The 17,105-nt window shown below is 44.0% G+C and overlaps 1 protein-coding gene across 2 annotated transcripts in view; it reads left to right on the forward strand.

The window, feature by feature from the left end:
* Positions 1-16,616, forward strand: part of ankrd12 (ankyrin repeat domain 12) — a 40,032-nt gene extending 23,416 nt beyond the window's left edge. Inside the window, exons 3-13 of one of the 2 annotated variants that reach the window (XM_026150142.2) lie at positions 2,278-2,428; positions 3,711-3,782; positions 4,198-4,338; positions 5,999-6,202; positions 6,431-6,573; positions 7,929-8,076; positions 8,192-12,600; positions 13,418-13,516; positions 13,701-13,844; positions 13,945-14,040; positions 15,296-16,616. In XM_026150142.2, the coding sequence (XP_026005927.2) occupies positions 2,278-2,428; positions 3,711-3,782; positions 4,198-4,338; positions 5,999-6,202; positions 6,431-6,573; positions 7,929-8,076; positions 8,192-12,600; positions 13,418-13,516; positions 13,701-13,844; positions 13,945-14,040; positions 15,296-15,481 (5,793 nt within the window). In that variant the 3' untranslated portion in view covers positions 15,482-16,616. The remainder of the gene's footprint in view (positions 1-2,277; positions 2,429-3,710; positions 3,783-4,197; positions 4,339-5,998; positions 6,203-6,430; positions 6,574-7,928; positions 8,077-8,191; positions 12,601-13,417; positions 13,517-13,700; positions 13,845-13,944; positions 14,041-15,295) is intronic. The other variant, XM_026150143.2, reaches the window with a different exon arrangement.
* Positions 16,617-17,105: the final 489 nt, after the last annotated feature.

A 17,105-nucleotide genomic window follows, 5' to 3' on the forward strand; every position in this document is an offset into this window, starting at 1 on the left:
TACAAAATTGGACCCCAAATAATACACAGGTGATTTTAAATACAACTAAATGAATTCAGAGTTTGGCAGAAACTGTCAATAGGATCACATGATCAATGAAAATGGCATTTGAATAAACAAAGATTGACTGCTTGGTTCACATGATATTGTAGAACAATCTGGTTCATTCACATTTTCTTTCATCGAGCAAACCAGGTAAAATGAAACTAAATTGAGAAGCTGTTATTGATGCTAAATCATGTGGCATGCAGAGAGTGTTGGACTCCAAGACAGCTGACTTCTTTTAATGCTTCTTTAGAGTGTGTGTGTCACTTTTTGCTTCCTGAGTGACAGGGGTTTTTTTGTTTTGTTTTTTTGTTTCAGTTCTCAAACATCTGCATGAATGTTTCTTGGGTTTTAGAGCTCTGATGTGTAAACACTCATCACCCACTTGCTGAACACTAACATCTGGGCACCAGCAGGGAGCACATCTAAGCTTGTAGCGGCATTATTCATTATATCGGCTTGTTCTGTAAATGTCAGTGCACTTCAGCTGCCATACATGTACATGTTGACATCAATGCGGTTATGTTCGGCCAACATTGTGATTTGATTGTATGTAGTTTACCAGTGATAGAACGAGATAAATCTTGTGGTTCATCAAAAGGATATTCTTAACACAGCATATATTTCTGTGGGGCTTTTTTCTATTGTGATACAGTATTCTGCTTTAACCCAGAGATGCACTCGAATGTTGTGCGTGAGAAATATCTGACGTACTATCTCCTATATTACCATGCAAACAGGGCTTAATTGCCCTTTTCTACATAAATGCAAGGAAGCATTTGTGTCTGCCTTTATTTTCAAGGCAAAGGTACTTCACATCTTAGCTCTCATCTACTTTCAGCCGTGCCAGACACTTCAGCTTTGCACAGCTGGCACATTGCTTCACTGAGATCAAAGAAGCACCATGCTGCAGACATTTTCCTCCTGCCAGAAATGTATTTTACTGCACCAAAGTGCAGCACACTAAAAGTAATGGTTCTGAAAAAGCTTTGTCTGCAGATCAGAGTGCAGAATAACCCAGTAACTGAAAGACACTGTGATAATGGCGAGATTAGTGGTATTGCTGTGGGTTGTGTTTGATGCTGGAGTGTTTTCGCTCCACCTCCACCGTGTGTATTTTCTGTAGAATCAAATAGTTTTATATGTGCATGGAGTGGCTAAATTCAATTCAGGCATTGAAAACCAAAATTACAACCATAGAAGCAATCAGCAGCTGCAAGTGGGAGGGATAAAATTTAACATCTTGTGTCTTTTGAAGTGGGTGTTGTCGTCTTTTCTGCTCAATTATGGCTCCGATTTTGGTCACCAAAGAAATGCAAATTACCCAAACGAGGTGGTACTTGTGTTCAACAGGAAGCCACCCTGTATATGTAGGTAATTTTCTTGCTTTATCGTCCCATTTCAGGCTTTTCGTGGTCAACCTTGCTTTACGTGTTTTCAGTATTATAGCTATTAAATTTGAAGGGTTTGAGTTAGGAATTAGTTGTCACTGCAACATCAGTTAATCTGAGTGTCTCACTCAGTTTGTCTATAAAATGTCTGAAAGTTGTGATGCAAGTATGAGATAATCTACCAAAGCTGTGGGGGACGACCCTAAACAATTTTTGTCTGACCAGCAGGCTATATACAGATTATAATGCAATGCATTTGAGGACTGGGACTGCAGATATATTTTTGAATCGGATATGATTTAAATTGATGATCAGTAAAGGTGCTGTTGTGCATTAAAAAGAAACTGTTAATCTATGAAGTCTGATGGTATTGAATGCTTGCCTGGCAGTGCAGGTTGCACAGGTGTGAATATTTTCACACTCCCACAGCACAGTGCCATAATAATGGACTTATTTTTCTTCCCTTTTTTCTCTTTTGTGTGTAAACTGATGGGGGGGGGAGCTCCAGATCTTGTATTCTTCCCTTGAGACTTCGCCTTGGGAACAACATTTAAGTGAGCCTCGCAAGCAGCACCCAAATACCGTATTGCAGTCGGTGTTATCTCTGCAGTAGAAGTCACGTAAAGCAGGAACTACCACCTGCGTACTAAGCTCGATCCTGTTAGCTGTCAAACTAGTTGACATGGCTTTTAAAATGAGACTGCCAGGGTTCATTTGAGGCCATTGCTCCTTTGTTTACATATCCAGGCACACTCGGCACTCAACTGAGGCCACACCTCTGCCTCGTTTGACCCGATTTTAATTCTTTGTGTGTGTTTTATTTCTTCCTCACCCTTGACAGAGCAAAGACAAGTTGTCGCCTTTCACCAAAACTCCAAAGTTGGACCGGAGTGAATTGCTGGGGAAGGAAGGGAAAGCAAAGTCTTCCATGAAGCGCAAGCTCTCCTTCACTACCAGTCCGCCCCAGGCAGAGGAGCGAGACTCCGACACGGGTAAGGAGTGTTGCTCTTCCTCCCTCCAAACAGCCATGCTGCTGGCTCACTGCCATGTCTGTACACTGCCCCCTGGTGGCCTGCTGTCAAACAGGTCTTCAAATAGTCAACAACGGGTCAATATTGTTTCGAAAACGGGACCCAAGTCAGGTCAAACTGATGAACTTGTGGCCTGTTGTGTGTATTCTGAGATGGATGAAGAATCATTCTATGAGAATGTATTCATTTTTTAGTGTTACAAATAGTAATCAGGGCCTCCTACCCCACCTCCTAATATAACACCATGTTTTGTTTAGTTTTTTTCTACATTCAACACATTATGTCCTTTATCTACAAAACCCATTTAAAAAGAAAGACCAAAACCAGCAGTGAACTATGTAGCCATAGATATCCAGTGTATAAGTGAACTGTAAAAAGCCCCCCAAGAATCTTCACTGTTTTACATCCTCAATAGTAGAATAATCCTCTACAAATGCACTGCAATGCTGTATTTAACATTTGTTTGTTAAGTACACTATTTGTATTTGTATTTTTATATGTTTTTATAAACTGCGCTGTAGAAAGACCTTTGCAGTTGTCTTGAACCTCACTGATGGTGTACAGATTTCCCAATAACTGTCACTATGTTGACGATAAAAATGCACTCATCTTAGCAGTGCAGACATGTCGTTCTTCCTCTCACTTGTGTAAACACTGTTCTAACCCCCTCTTTCAGTTAAAGTTTAACTATATGTTTATCAGATTCAAGGCCTAAAAATAGGTTACTGTATCGTACAGCTGTAATTATAATAAATAAACTGCATGTTTATGGACTGCTTGAAGTCCTGCAGGTTTGCCTTCATCTCCTCTGTAGAGCAAAGCTCAACATGATCGTTTTCATTGTGTGGTCCTGTGTCATTCTAACAGATGAGAACCCTCAATTTTGGAAGTATAATTTATGTCGCACACGTAATAAACTAGCGTGGAGAGTGGCTTTGCCTTCCAGCAGCTTCCCCCGGTCCTTTTGTTGAGCAGCTGTAGGACGAGGCGAAGAAGCGACCCCAGTGACCGCCTCGGACCGGATCTCCTCTCCTGTCTGCTGTGTTGCCATGACTCATAATCTGTGCGTGGAGTGCGAGTGTGCCTTTGTGGCTGTCTGTGTTTGAGTTCATGTGACGCGAGGAGGGTGAGAGAGAGCAAGCGAGCGTTAATGCAGTGCTTTCCCACCCTTCCACCCCCCCCACCTTGCTCTCCTTTTCCTCCCCTCTCCCCCCCCTCCCATCCTCTCTGCTTTGCACTGTAGATGACTCAGACCCAGGCCAGTCGAGTGAGACCTGGGGAGAGAGATTAGTGCCTCCCTGCAGGATATACGCAGGTAATCGCTGCAGCCCGATCCTCAGCCCCCGCGCCCATCCACTTTGCGCTGCTATTCTGCTGTAAACACACATGCACACATGCACGCGTGTGTGTTTTCGCCTTGCATCTCCCCCCTATTACAGCTCACGCATGTCTGTGTTTAAACAACCGACCGGAGACTGGGGGGGCCCGAGGAGTGCCATGGGCACTTGGCTGGCTTAAGAGAATGCCATCTTCTATTTGTTTTTGTTTTTTTAACTGTTTGTTTTTTTTTTTGTTTTAAACCTCATGCTTGTCATCTGTTTCTCTGCGCGCTCAACAGATACAAGGGGAAGAGGAAAAATGCGATGCAGTCACAATGAAGTTGCATCTTGTAAAAGACGACCTTTTTTGGTGTTTTTTGTAATTTGTCTCCAAACTCATTCTTGTTACAGATAAAGATGGACCAGACAAGAAGAAGGTGAAAAAGGAAGCTGGGGGCAAGAAATCCCAGGCACCCAACTTTTTGTTTGGGTATCCGCTGTCGGAGCGCAAACAGATGGCTCTCCTAATGCAGATGACAGCCAACAGTCCAGGTTTGTGTACTCGCCCTCTCACCTTGTCCTCAAGAAGGGTCAGTGTGTATTTGCTGCTAGATGAGTCATACTTCAGAACGTCTCTTGTTTTTGTTTTGTTTTTTAGGAATAGGATAAAAATCTTATCTGTGGTGTTTGTTAGTGATACTGTACCGCTGCTGTAGATTAGATCTGAAAATAGCTGACTTGGAGAGGGGTTAGGGTTACTGTGTTGTTTGGTTTTGTTTTGTTTACATGTTTTCTAGTAGTTATTGCAGTTTGGTTTTGTTTGTCTTTTGCTTTACTCATTAAAGGAGCTGTTTGACAGTGTTAAGCCTACAAAAAACTGACTCCAAATGAATTTGAGAGAATCGGGTCAGGATATTTGGGAATTAAGCTGTGGTGCTGGAAGGGGATGAAACTGCATTGTGGGGGGGCGGTACCATGCGACTTCCTGCTGCCGTAGTCTGTCTACTACAGGAGATTTTTGCTGTACCCTGTGCTATGTGAAAAAGTTACTTCCTCTTGATAAGTTGAATAATATTTATTTCCTTTCCATTACGTTGTTGGCAGTTTTGAGAATTTTTCTTTTCCCCCAAATATGGTCTCTAGTCACTAGACCTTTTTTTTTCTTTCTTCTTCATTTGTTCATGTATGTCATGCTTCGTCACCGGTGCTCATCAGCAGTCAATGAGAAATTGGTGACTGTTACAGTAGACAGTTTGAGGGGAATGATAACCCTCATTTGTTAGGAAAATGGTCTGAAATGTGCACACGTACCTTCTCCATTGCACAGTCTGACTGTGCTTTATATGATGCTATCTGTAATGCTGTAGTAACGGACTGCTCTGTTATTGCCAACAAACGGGATATTCAGTGGTGGAAAAAGTACTCAAATGATCTGATGTTTGTCAGTTAGTCCATTTCCATATCTTATTAAAGTAGCTCTGATAAACATAACAGTGCATCTTCCGGAAATCACGGAACTGCATTTGTCTGAATTTGCATAGGTATACATATGTGCATGTCCTCCAAAGTAACCGACATCATGTAGCCGATGAAGATGATGGTGTGCACAGATAAAACGGAGGGACTGCAGAGTTCACCGCTAAAGGAGAGAAGTAAAAAATGAATAATAACATCAGTATTCAAAAAATGTGACTGCACACAGATACATTTTGTTGATGACAGTCTGCACAGCTGTGTGTAGGTTCTGTTTAGCACCAACACACAACCATGCCAGTCCCATGAGTGCTATTCAGTTTCCATTACTATGGCAACCCCCATTTCATGTTTCATAGACCCATACATGTTCTTTCAACTATTGCTGTTTGTCTACAGCCTGAATTTGTAGCAAACGGCAGTAGATCTAGTTTGCTTTAGGTGAAGGTGCTGTCTTTCTGTCTGAGTGAACCAGGATGTTGTGAATTCAGTGAACTCTGTACTGACACCATGCATTCAAACGTGCATGTGTAATTCCTAGAAAGGTCCAGATGCATGTATGCTTACTCAGACATGGGTTTAAGCAGTCTCTCGTTCCCAGTAAAACTGGATTCACTGTAGTTGTTCAGTCTAGAGAGAAAAGCAGTTGTCTTAGTGTGTGATGTGCTTTTTTTTCTGTCTCTCTTCCCTTCGAGCATCATTTAAGTCTTTTTCGCTCTCTCTCTCTCCATGTGTCCAGACTCTACACCGAGTCACCCCTCACAAACGACCCCTGTGCAGAAGAAAGTCCCCAGCAGCGCCTCGTCTCGGCAGAAAGACAAGGTCAACAAGAGGAACGAGCGAGGGGAGACTCCCCTTCACATGGCAGCAATCCGGGGAGACGCTAAGCAAGTTAAAGAGCTCATTAGCCTGGGAGCTGATGTCAATGTCAAAGACTTTGCAGGTACGACGCCCCAGGAGATGATCATTTAACAGCTTTCATCATGTCCCAGCAGTTGTTAATAATGACATTAGACTGAGTAACAGATGCTGATGCAAAGGCAATGTCTCAACATGAGCTGTAATCAGTCTGCGCATTACTACTGCTTATGCAGCTGTTGGTATGTCGAGTAGTAGAATTGAGAAAACAGCTGGTAAAAATTTTTTAAGACTCTTCTCCTGTCCTCACCAGGTTGGACGCCTCTGCATGAAGCCTGTAATCTTGGTTACTATGATGTGGCCAAGGTCTTGATAGCAGCAGGTGCAGAGGTGAATACACAGGGTCTGGATGACGACACACCACTTCATGATGCTTCCAGCAGCGGGCACAAAGATGTAAGAGCTTTGAGTTAGTCTGTAACTGAAGGTCTTAAAAGTATATTGCACTTAAAAATTTTGATTAAGGACTCTGCACAGGTCTGATGTGTGAAATTGTTACAGAATGTAAGAAGGACATTGTCTCAGTGCACTTACAAAATTTGATTAAACATTTCTGAGAATCAAAACAAAAATACACAAATTGATTTAAATTTGGCTTATCACCAAACTCGGACAGCTTCCAAGCGACTGCTACTTTTAGGTCGCTCAGCAGAAGACCTGTTTTGTCTTCCTGCACTGCCTCTAAGATACATGGTGCATCTCCTTCAGCTTTTCAAGACGGTGACCTTTCAACTTTGTGGAATTTGTGGATTTGGCAGGGAGACATATTTGGCAAGTAGGGAGGTTGGTGAGCCAAGATTATGTCAACATAGCCAGAAAAACGTACGTGTTCATAATGCACTCTGTGCCGGCACAGGATGGCACGCATCACAGTTCAGGTCGTTTGTGCTGAATATTTTCCTTAGACGTCTCAAGATGTTAGATGAACTCGAGCGAGGTGTCAGTGTCACCTTGGGGGATAAATTTACAGTGAATAACAATCTTGTGAATGTTGACAAGCATGCTCCTGTTCGCACTCCTGTTCGCTCAGGAAACTGTGGACTCTGTAACTGAAACCTGCAAAAAACTTTTGTCATAGCTGGACACCCAGACACCCCCCCCCCCCCCCACCCCCCCACCACATGAAAGCAGAGTCAGTCTGACAGATAGAAGTTGGCTGCTTCAAGTTTTGAGGGCTGCGGTGAAATCGTAGACCACACATGCAAGCGATCAGAATCTAGCCTAAAAACGAGCAAGCTAAAAATAGCAGCAGCACTGAAAACTGACCCAAGAGGATGACTTTAAAAGGGAGATCAGCCAAATTTTTATCTGGTGTGCTTGTATGTATTCATGAGCCAATTCTTTTTTTGATCGCACCTCTAATATAAAGGTTGCACAAGTCCATCCTTAATGCAGGAATAGTCAGAGTGCTGTTACATTTATATGTGGACATTGCATACATGTTTGGGGGTTTTTTGTTTTTTGGCCGTCTTTAAATGTTAAGTCAAATATTTATTTCTGTTGCATCAACTTGCAGAATGTAGTATTTTATGATAATAATAAGAAGACGGCCACTCTTAGGTCATCAGCCAGTAAATTTGTTTTTAAGTTGTTCGAGTTTAAAAATGATCAAAATGCATCAGATTGCGTTAAAGTGCATTTTGTTACAATTTTAAATGCCTTGGTAAAATGTTATATTTTACCTTTAAAAAAAATCTAAGGCATGTCTGTCTGTCTAGGATTTCTCAGTGTAATTGTTGTGTTTTCTGTAGATTGTGAAACTTCTGCTTCGTCACGGTGGTAACGCTTTCCAAGCCAACAAGCGCGGCGAGCGCCCGGTGGATGTGGCCGACTCTCAGGAGCTGGAACAGCTATTAAAGGGAGAAGGAGCCGTGTCGGACCATGATGACAGCTCTTCAGGTGATTGTCCCTCCTGTGTAATATTTATGTTTTGTTTTGTTTTTTTACTCCCCTGTCATCGACATCCAGTAATGTGTCCACTGTAAATGAAGCTTAAGTCTACTGTACTCCACAGAATCTGAAGACCCGCCATCTGTCAATCCATCCAGTGTCGATGACAACATGGAAGACTCTGATACTGAAAAGGACTCTGCCACGAAAGCATCGTCTTCCATGCCAGGGATGGATGAGTACGAATTTAAGGACGAGGAAGAGGAGGACAATCTCGGTAAAGCCCTGAATGACAGACACATCCTCAGGAGGGAGCTACGACAGCCGGAGAAGGAGGACAAAGACAGGAATCACGTTGCAGTAAAGCAAAGCAACAAGGGGGATTCCTCATCAAAGTCCAAGAAGCAGAAGACGTCTCGTGTCCACTGCAGCTCGGATACGTCCAGCGACGAAACGGAGAGCCTCTCAGAGAAGAGAAGCTCCCCCACCTGCTCTCATAGCTCGGAGAACGTCAAGCCGGACACGAGGTCGAAAAAGGACAATACCGAGCAAAAGGACAAAGGTAAAGTTAAGAGGAAGAGCAAGAGCCAGAATAAAAACAAGGAAAACCAAGAAGATGGGAAAGAAAACAGTAAAACGCTAGTCCTCTCTCTGGCAACAGTGTCTGAAAGCACAGAGAAGGGCCGGGAGGAAGACTCTTTCAAGATGTCTTTCAGTCCCAAAGATGACTCATCCGTCCACCTCTTCCACTTGTCAGCCATCAAATCTCCTAAACTGAACCACAGCCTGACAGATAAACAGACACCACTCAAACAGGAAAATGCGAAGATGTGCGTTTCCATCACTGACAGCTCGTGTCCAGTGGACGGTGTCAAATACAACCACTACACAGACGCAGACTACTGCATTGAAGGCTCCAGCACGAAGGGGTGTAAGCACAAGGAAAAGAGCAAACATCAACAGAAAGACTCCAGTGTGGACGGCGACGACGGCCACTCGAGCCCCTACAAAGACGGCAGCATAGGAAACAGCATAGACAGCGAGGGTGCCTTACGGAAGACTGATTTAGACGGAAAAGTCGTGAAGAAGCATAAATTTAAACACAAGGAGAAAGACAAACACCGCAGGGAATATGAGGCAGAGCGGAGCCGCCAAAGGCAAAAGGAGGCCAGGAAAGACAGCCACAGGAATTTGGAATTTGACAGAGAGTTCTGGAAAGAAAATTTTTTCAAAAGTGATGAGACAGATGAACCTCTGCCAGTAAAAAAGGAAAGTGAAGACAGCAGCTCACTTCAGAAGACTGCTGATTCCTCTCCTGTGAAAGATGAGCGAAACCCAAAGGAGAAGCACTCCGGCAGCAAGGAAAAGAGGCCAAGAGAGGAGCGAGAAAAAGACAAGAGCGTGAAAAAAGAGCGGAAGGAGGCGGCAGGAAGAGAAGAGAAGGTGAAGGATTCAAAGCTCAGCGAGCATGACGAAAAGGTGGACTGCCACGGCTCAGGGCGGATTCCTGAGGAGTCGCTGCAGAGCAACAGCATGAAAGAAGAGACAGAGGAGAAACCCATAAGTGGGATCACAGCTGATCAAGAACAGCTGGAGCCTGCAGAAAAAGGCTCACGCGAGAAAACTGACAAGAGGCTCCCAGGAAAGGAAAAGGACTCAGACAAAATGGAGAAAAGGCATCTTGACAAGGAAAAAAAGGTCAAAACAGAGCACTCTGACAAAACCGAACCACAGAACTCAGTGGATCGTTGGAAGGAAAAGGAGCGAGCGGGATCCATCTCTTCCGTTTCGCCTGGAGAGAAAAGCTACAAAGAAAACGAGAAGCTGAAATCTTTAACCACAACAAAAAAGCATGAAGACAGCAGGAAAAGTAAAGATAAGTTCGACAAACGGTCTGATAAGGAGAGGCAGGACAGAGACTATAATGCCGGGGATCACAGAGAAAAGGATCGCACAAGCTCTGATAGGAAAGGAAAACCTCTGGAGAAGACCACGGATCACAGTAAATCTGATCGCGCCAAAGAAAAGGACTTTGACAGGAAAAGAAGAGATAAAATAAAAGATGGAACGCTGTCCTCGACCTCCAATCTGAAATTACTTTTAGAGGAGAAGAAAAGCCATCTCTCTGAGAGCGGCAAGTCCTTATCTACAAAATCAAAGGAGGAAGCAGTGAGAACGCCGGAGAAGGATCGCGATAGGCGAGACCGTGACAAAGACTCGGATAGACACAAGGATAAAGAGCGACACAAAGACCGCTCTCAGCAGGCCAAAATCAGCAAGGCCAAATGCAGTGAGACGGAGGCAGACAAGGCCAAATTGAAAGCCCCGCCAGCAATACGAGACGCCAAACCAAAAGAAAAGAGACTTGTGAACGATGACCTGATGCAGACCAGCTTTGAGCGCATGCTCAGCATGAAGGACCAAGAGATTGAGCTGTGGCATCGGAAGCACCTAGAAAAACTCAAACAGAAAGAGCGGGAAAGGCTTAAACAGCGGCCTGTGGCAGATCCGGGGAAGTCCAAGCCTAAAGACAGAACAAAAACAGAACCATGTTTGAGTAAGGAGCTAACACGCTCAAAAAGCTCTGATACATCTGATGTCCACAGCAGAGATAAATCCCTGAAGGACGGCACTAGCCCCAGAACGGTGTCACTTGATGGGAAGAGTCTGCCCTCTATCAGCGCAAAGGTCATATCAGCCGTGGAAAACTGTCTGACGAGATCACCCCGTCCTGAGAATGACCGTTGTGGCATCATTTCCAGGTCTGTTTCTTTAGTCTCTGTTGCCAGCTCGGAGGATTCATGCCAGGCAACGACATTAACTCCCAGAAATGCCGAATACGATTCTGATGTAAACATGGAAGCCTCAGACTCCCAGCCTGCATTTCTCCAGTCTTCCCTCGTCATTCAAGCTACAAGGTCGCCGTCTGTTCACGATAAAGACTGCAACAGTCTTCCAGATGTTTCACAAGGTAATCGAGTGATGTCCGGCAGGCATGAATCTCCTTACCTCAGGGCTATTCTGGATGAGGATGCCAACTCATCAACTGAAGGCAAAGCTGTTGAAAATCTGCCAAAATCCAACCTGACTGCGATCCCAGGAGAGGAGCCGAGAATGAAGGAGGCCTCAGAAACCGCAGAGAGCCTGAGTACACAACAAAATTCAAATTCAGTTACCGATTCAGTCACAGAGAGGGAAGGAAGCACTGCTGGATGCTCGACAACGCAACTGTTAAATAAAGATCTTCCCAGTAAAAGCGTGACTCTTCCACAGTCCAGCAGCTCACAGTGCAGTAGTTCTCAAAGTGGGTCGGAGGAGCCGAAACCTCTTCCTCTATCTGAGCCTCCTGCTGTCCAAGACATCCAGTGTCAGATGGAGACTTCACAGGCAGAATGTGTTACTAAAGAATCTGATCAGCCGTCAGTACCTACAGCTTCTCAAGCTGCTGAGCTGTCAGCACTCACAAACACAAAGCTCTTCCAGCATAGAGAACCACTCCCGTCTTCTGGTATTGAGAATCAGCAGCAGGCCGAGTTAGTTACCACGGAGGTTTCTGACCAAAAAGACACACTCGTGGAGACCGCTCACGGAACAGAACCAGAAAATATGGAAACGGATGCAGAAAACTTGACAACAGAAGCGGCGGGGAGTCCCATACCGTCCACCAGCTCGCACATTCCCACCTCTGCTGCCAGAGAATCCTCAACGGGTTTCAGCAGATCCGATGAGTGCAGGCCTTCTCAAGAGGATGCAGATGCAAGTGGCCAAGACTGCAAGAAATCACAGCCTTCCAGCGACATCTCAGGCCCATGTCTCGATGCTCTTACGGAAAAGGAAAGCGTGTCCTGTTCGAGCCCTGAACACAAGACTGAAGGGACAGCAGATGTACCACAAAGCTCGCACAACAGCGGTGGTGGTGCTGCTGTCTCTGCTGCAACTGAGAGTTCATCCGTTGAAGGCAGCCTGAGTACAGACTGCTCACCTGAATCCAAAGCAGAGGCCTCCTCGGAGCCCATGGAGGTCACGCCTGCCGAGGAGAAACCAGAGTCGTCCTCAGCTCTAGAAGAGCAGAGCCAAAGCGCCGTCCAGTCAGCGGATCCAACAGACATCAGCAGCAGCGCCTCAGGGAGTTCCTCTCCGCAATCCGGAGACCGGGAGTCCGACTCCTCAGGGGCGAAACTCAAGATTCGCGTAGCAGACGAGGAAATGGACATTCACGTGCCCCATCCACGCAAGAGGAAGATGCCGAAGGTGTCGCTCTCCCAGCCGTGCTCCACCACTCAACAAGAGAGGGAACAGCAGTCGCTAGCGGCTATCGTTGACTCTGTAAAGCTGGAGGAGATCGAACCTTACCAGTCGGACAGAGCTAACCCATACTACGAGTTCCTGCACATCCGCAAGAAGATCGAGGAGAAGCGTAAAGTGCTGTGCAGCGTCGCCCCGCAGCCGCCGCAGTATTATGACGAATATGTGACCTTTAATGGCTCATACCTCCTAGACGGGAACCCACTCAGCAAACTCTGTATACCAACTGTGAGTCATCATTGTTATTATTGATTTGATTTGATTTTTTAGACAAAACTGCAGCAGGGATGATGTGCATACTCTTTTATGATTCAAAACGAAGCTAGTGACCATTTGACCTTTAGTGCAAAGAACGGAGCACAATGATGGTTTGATCTCATTATGTTGGCTTCATAACATGATCCATAACTGCAGTTGAATATAAATTTACACTAATCAGGCGGCTCTAATTGATATATTTCTGGGAAGAAAAATCATTTGCTCTCCCTTTCACTGCATGTCAACGTTAACATTAAATTTGTGTCACATCCTCTATCCCCGTTTTTGGCGGTCGTGTTAATCCGGCACGTTGCACCGCTGCAGCTGTGTTGAAGACAGGGGGGTCAGTCATAGATTATACAGGGGGAGGTTATACATTTTGAAGAGATGAGACTTTGTTGGAAAGATATTGAAAAGAGAATTAAATCTCATCAGTGAAACAGAAGAGTGACAAAAAGAAGTCTAGTAGTCAGATGAGCTAATGCCAAGGCGAGCCATCCATCCGTCCACAACACAATCATTTATGTTTTCACCCAAACTGTGAGCACGCTATTGATGTCTTGCTGTTAACTGCTCATTTATTAAGGCTCAGAGCCTTAAGCATTTCATCCCCCATGTTTACCAGGACAGCTGATGCTCAGTTTTCTGCATAGACGCACTGCATCACTGCTACACACCAGTACTAAACTTTAAATGATAATATTTTCTCATCTCTCAGATGTCAAACTGCAGTCCTGACCAAGTTTGTAAAAATCTTTCTCCTTTTTTAAACGGTTCGTTTGGACAGATAACTCCTCCTCCGTCATTACCTGAGCAGCTCAAAGAGATGTTCAAACAGCAGGAGGTGGTCCGCATGAAACTACGACTGCAGCACAGCATTGAAAGGGTACGTAGTTCTGCTGTTGGAGCTTCGCATTGTTAAATGTCGTCTGTGTTATGCCTGCAGTTATATTAACCATGACTGTGTTTGGTGCTGTGCTACATGTGCTTTCTTAAAAAGATTTGAGTTTCACGCTAACACAAACGTTGGATTTATGACACTGACTGGATTTCTTTTTTCCTTCTTTAAGGAAAAGCTGATTGTTTCAAACGAGCAGGAGGTCTTACGAGTCCATTACCGGGCAGCAAGAACACTAGCCAATCAGACTCTGCCTTTCAGTGCCTGCACCGTTTTATTGGATGCGGAAGTGTACAACATGCCGCAGGATGTCCAGGTAATTAACACAAGGACATCCATGGGTTTATGTTTTACAGTCCAGTGTTTTTAGTGTATTTTGGGGAGAATTGAGAGTTTATCATTTGTTTGTCTCATAGAGTGATGATGGCAAAACATCAGTAAGGGACCGATTCAACGCCAGGCAGTTCATGTCGTGGTTACAAGATGTCGACGACAAGTTTGACAAACTAAAGGTGAGCAATGAATCTGAAATTATAAGGAAATGGTCAGAAATATCATTGCAGGAGATTTTTATGCTATTCCAAAAAATGTAGAAAGAGTTGTTTGCTTGTTTTAGATGGTCTTATTGTCTCATATGTGAATGCTTTTAATCTTTCAGTGATTGTATCCTGCTAGTTGTTGCTTTTTACATCTAAGATGCAGATCTCTGCCTTTCATGCATCTGAGATTTATCTTGTGACATCTTGGCGTCCGTGCTCAGGAAGCCAAGAGGCAGCCAGGAAACTAAGAGAAGGGTTAGGGGTAGCCAGAGAGCAGCGACTTCCAAGTTTAAAGCAAGGGGGATGTTTATAAGTTAATTAATTGCATATGGCTATTCTCTGGAAGGAATGAAAAATAAATGTGCTAAAAGGAACCACCAACTACACTTCCTGACCATTTTATTAGGTAAACCTAACTAGCACTGCATTGGAGCCCCAGAACTGCTTTAATTTTTCATGGCACAGATTTAATAAGGTGCCTGAAACATTGCTGAGATTTTAACCCATGTTGACATGATAACATGACACAGTTGCTGAACATCCATGATGCTCACGGTCCACCATATCCCAAAGGTGCTCTTCTGGATTGAGATCTGGTGACTGGGGAGGTCATCAGAGTACAGTGAACTCATTGTCAATTTATTTTATTTTATTTTATTTTATTTTTGAGGTTTGTAATATGGCACAAATACGTGGTCATTTGAGTTACTGTTGCCTTCCTATCGGCTCGACGTGGTCTGGCCATTCTCTTCTGACATCAGCAACCCTCAAGGTGTTTGTGTGGTTAAATGTCTGCAGATGGGCAGTTTCTGAAATACTTGTGAATCAACAACCATGCCACAATAACGTCAATCGTCTCACTTCTTCCCCATTCTGATGCTCAGTTTGAACTCCAGCATCTGACCATGTCCGCGTACATAAGTGCACTGAGTTTCTGCCATGTGATTGGTTAACAAGTAGTTGAACAGGTGTACCTGATGAAGCACCCAGGGAAAGTTTCTCTGGTGTCGATCGATGGTACAGTCCAGTTTTTTGTTTTGAATTCAGCGTGGCGGAGAGCGTTTTTGGGTTTAGCAGCAGGGTGGAGAAAAACGTTTCACTTCTTGGTTGCCTTTGTTTTTTCTTCCTACCCTCTCCTCCACCAGTTCCTTCTTGGAGACGGACACTCTTGGTCTAAATGAGAACAGCTGTTGGATGAAGTCACGACCTCTTTTTCTTCCCTCCACAGACGTGTCTTCTGATGAGGCAGCAGCACGAGGCAGCAGCTCTGAACGCAGTGCAGCGCTTGGAGTGGCAGCTCAAGCTGCAGGAGCTGGACCCGGCCACCTACAAGTCCACCAGCATCTTTGAGATCCCCGAGTTCTACATCCCGCTCGTGGAGGTCAACGACGACTTTGACCTGACCCCGATATGAGCTGTAGGACAGACGCGCTTTGCCACAGCGGAAGCTAAATTGCTGACACGAGCGGGCAGCCTGCACAATCGGGGAACAGGAAAGGAAAAGATGTGAAGCACTTATAATGAGGCAGTGATAAGAAAGAGCACTTAAAAAAAGAGACCATTTTAATTCCAGAGCTCTTAGAGTCCAAAACAGGCCTCCCGCCCACGAGGACGGGGAAGGAAGACCGTCCAGGCAACAGACGTAGCCGGGGAGCCGAGACGAGAAGCAGGGCCAGGCGGTGCAGCGAGAGGAGGCGCCGTGTGGACAACAACACCTCATCAAGCAGGGTCACACAAGTGAAAGATTTCAATTGTTTTCAAACTGAGTGTTCATACATTGTGTACAGACTGTGCTCTTAATTTTTTTTAACTTATTTTATACATAAATTGTGCATTTGTAAATAGCCATGTAATTATTGTTTTAAACTTGTAAAACAACAACAAAATGATAGATATTTTGATTGTAAACTTGTTCTGTCTGATGTTTTAATGGACCAAAGTTCTTTTCCCCCCCTTTTTCCCCCCTTTTTTTTGATATTGAGTGTCCTCTTTGTTTGTGATGTTGTCGTTGGCTTAAAATCTTAAGCATGTGTTGGCTTCAGTTGCTTCTTTTTTTTTTTTTCTGTTTTGTTTTTGCTGTTTCTTCCTTCCTCATCTGGACATCCACGCCACAGCTGGTGTTCTTTGACTTTGGCAATTAAATGCTGTGCATGCGTTGCATTGTTTGTACTTTTTCCCTAAAGAGCTGTACTGTGGACTTAATTGTGAGGTTTACTGAAGTGTTCAGACTTTTTTTTTTTTCTTGTTTTTCTTTTTCCCCTTTTTTGCGCCATTGTGTTATGTCCTTATTGTGGCCTCACTCCTCATGTTGTTCATTGTGTCTTGTGCACATTAAAGTCTGTTGTGGCTTCCAAGGAAACAAAAAACAACAAAAAAAAAAAATCATACTTTTACAGTTTCATTGTGAGATCACAACAAATCCTATTTTTTCAGCATAATGCCTTTTGAACGATAGTTCTAAAAAAGTCTATTTTAATATTTACTTGTTACATGACTTGTAGATATTTGTAATATATAATTGAATAAATTTTATTTGTTGTGAAATTAAATTTTTTGTTGGTCTGATTCTTGGTAAAAACCTATTTTCATAGTACAGCCACCTCAGCTGAACACTATTTAGTGGTAGTACTATGTTTAGCCAGTAGATGTCACTGTAAGCAGCGCTGCACCTCCAGCTGTGACTTTATTATTTTTCCTGTTGAAAAACAGATGCAGTAAAATAAAAAATAGCCCCTCGATAAAAGAGCAGTTTTCTTTATATTATTTATTATTTAAATTTTTTATTATTTTAATCATGCCCTTATTGTTAAGCACGTTGCTCAGCACTTGCTGTTTTTAAACCACTATATACATAAAGTTGGCTTGGCTTGTGTTATCCTGCTGAGGCAGCCATCAGAAGGTGGGTACATTGTGGTGATAAAGGGGTGACATGATCTGCAACGATACTCCGGCTCTGGCATTAAAACAATGTTTGCGTAAATGTTGCAGATGAATTCATCAGACCAGGCAACATTTTCCCACTCTTGGTGAGTCTGTGT

This window comes from Astatotilapia calliptera, chromosome 18 (assembly GCF_964374335.1).
Source record: "Astatotilapia calliptera chromosome 18, fAstCal68.1, whole genome shotgun sequence".
Lineage (NCBI taxonomy): Eukaryota > Metazoa > Chordata > Actinopteri > Cichliformes > Cichlidae > Astatotilapia > Astatotilapia calliptera.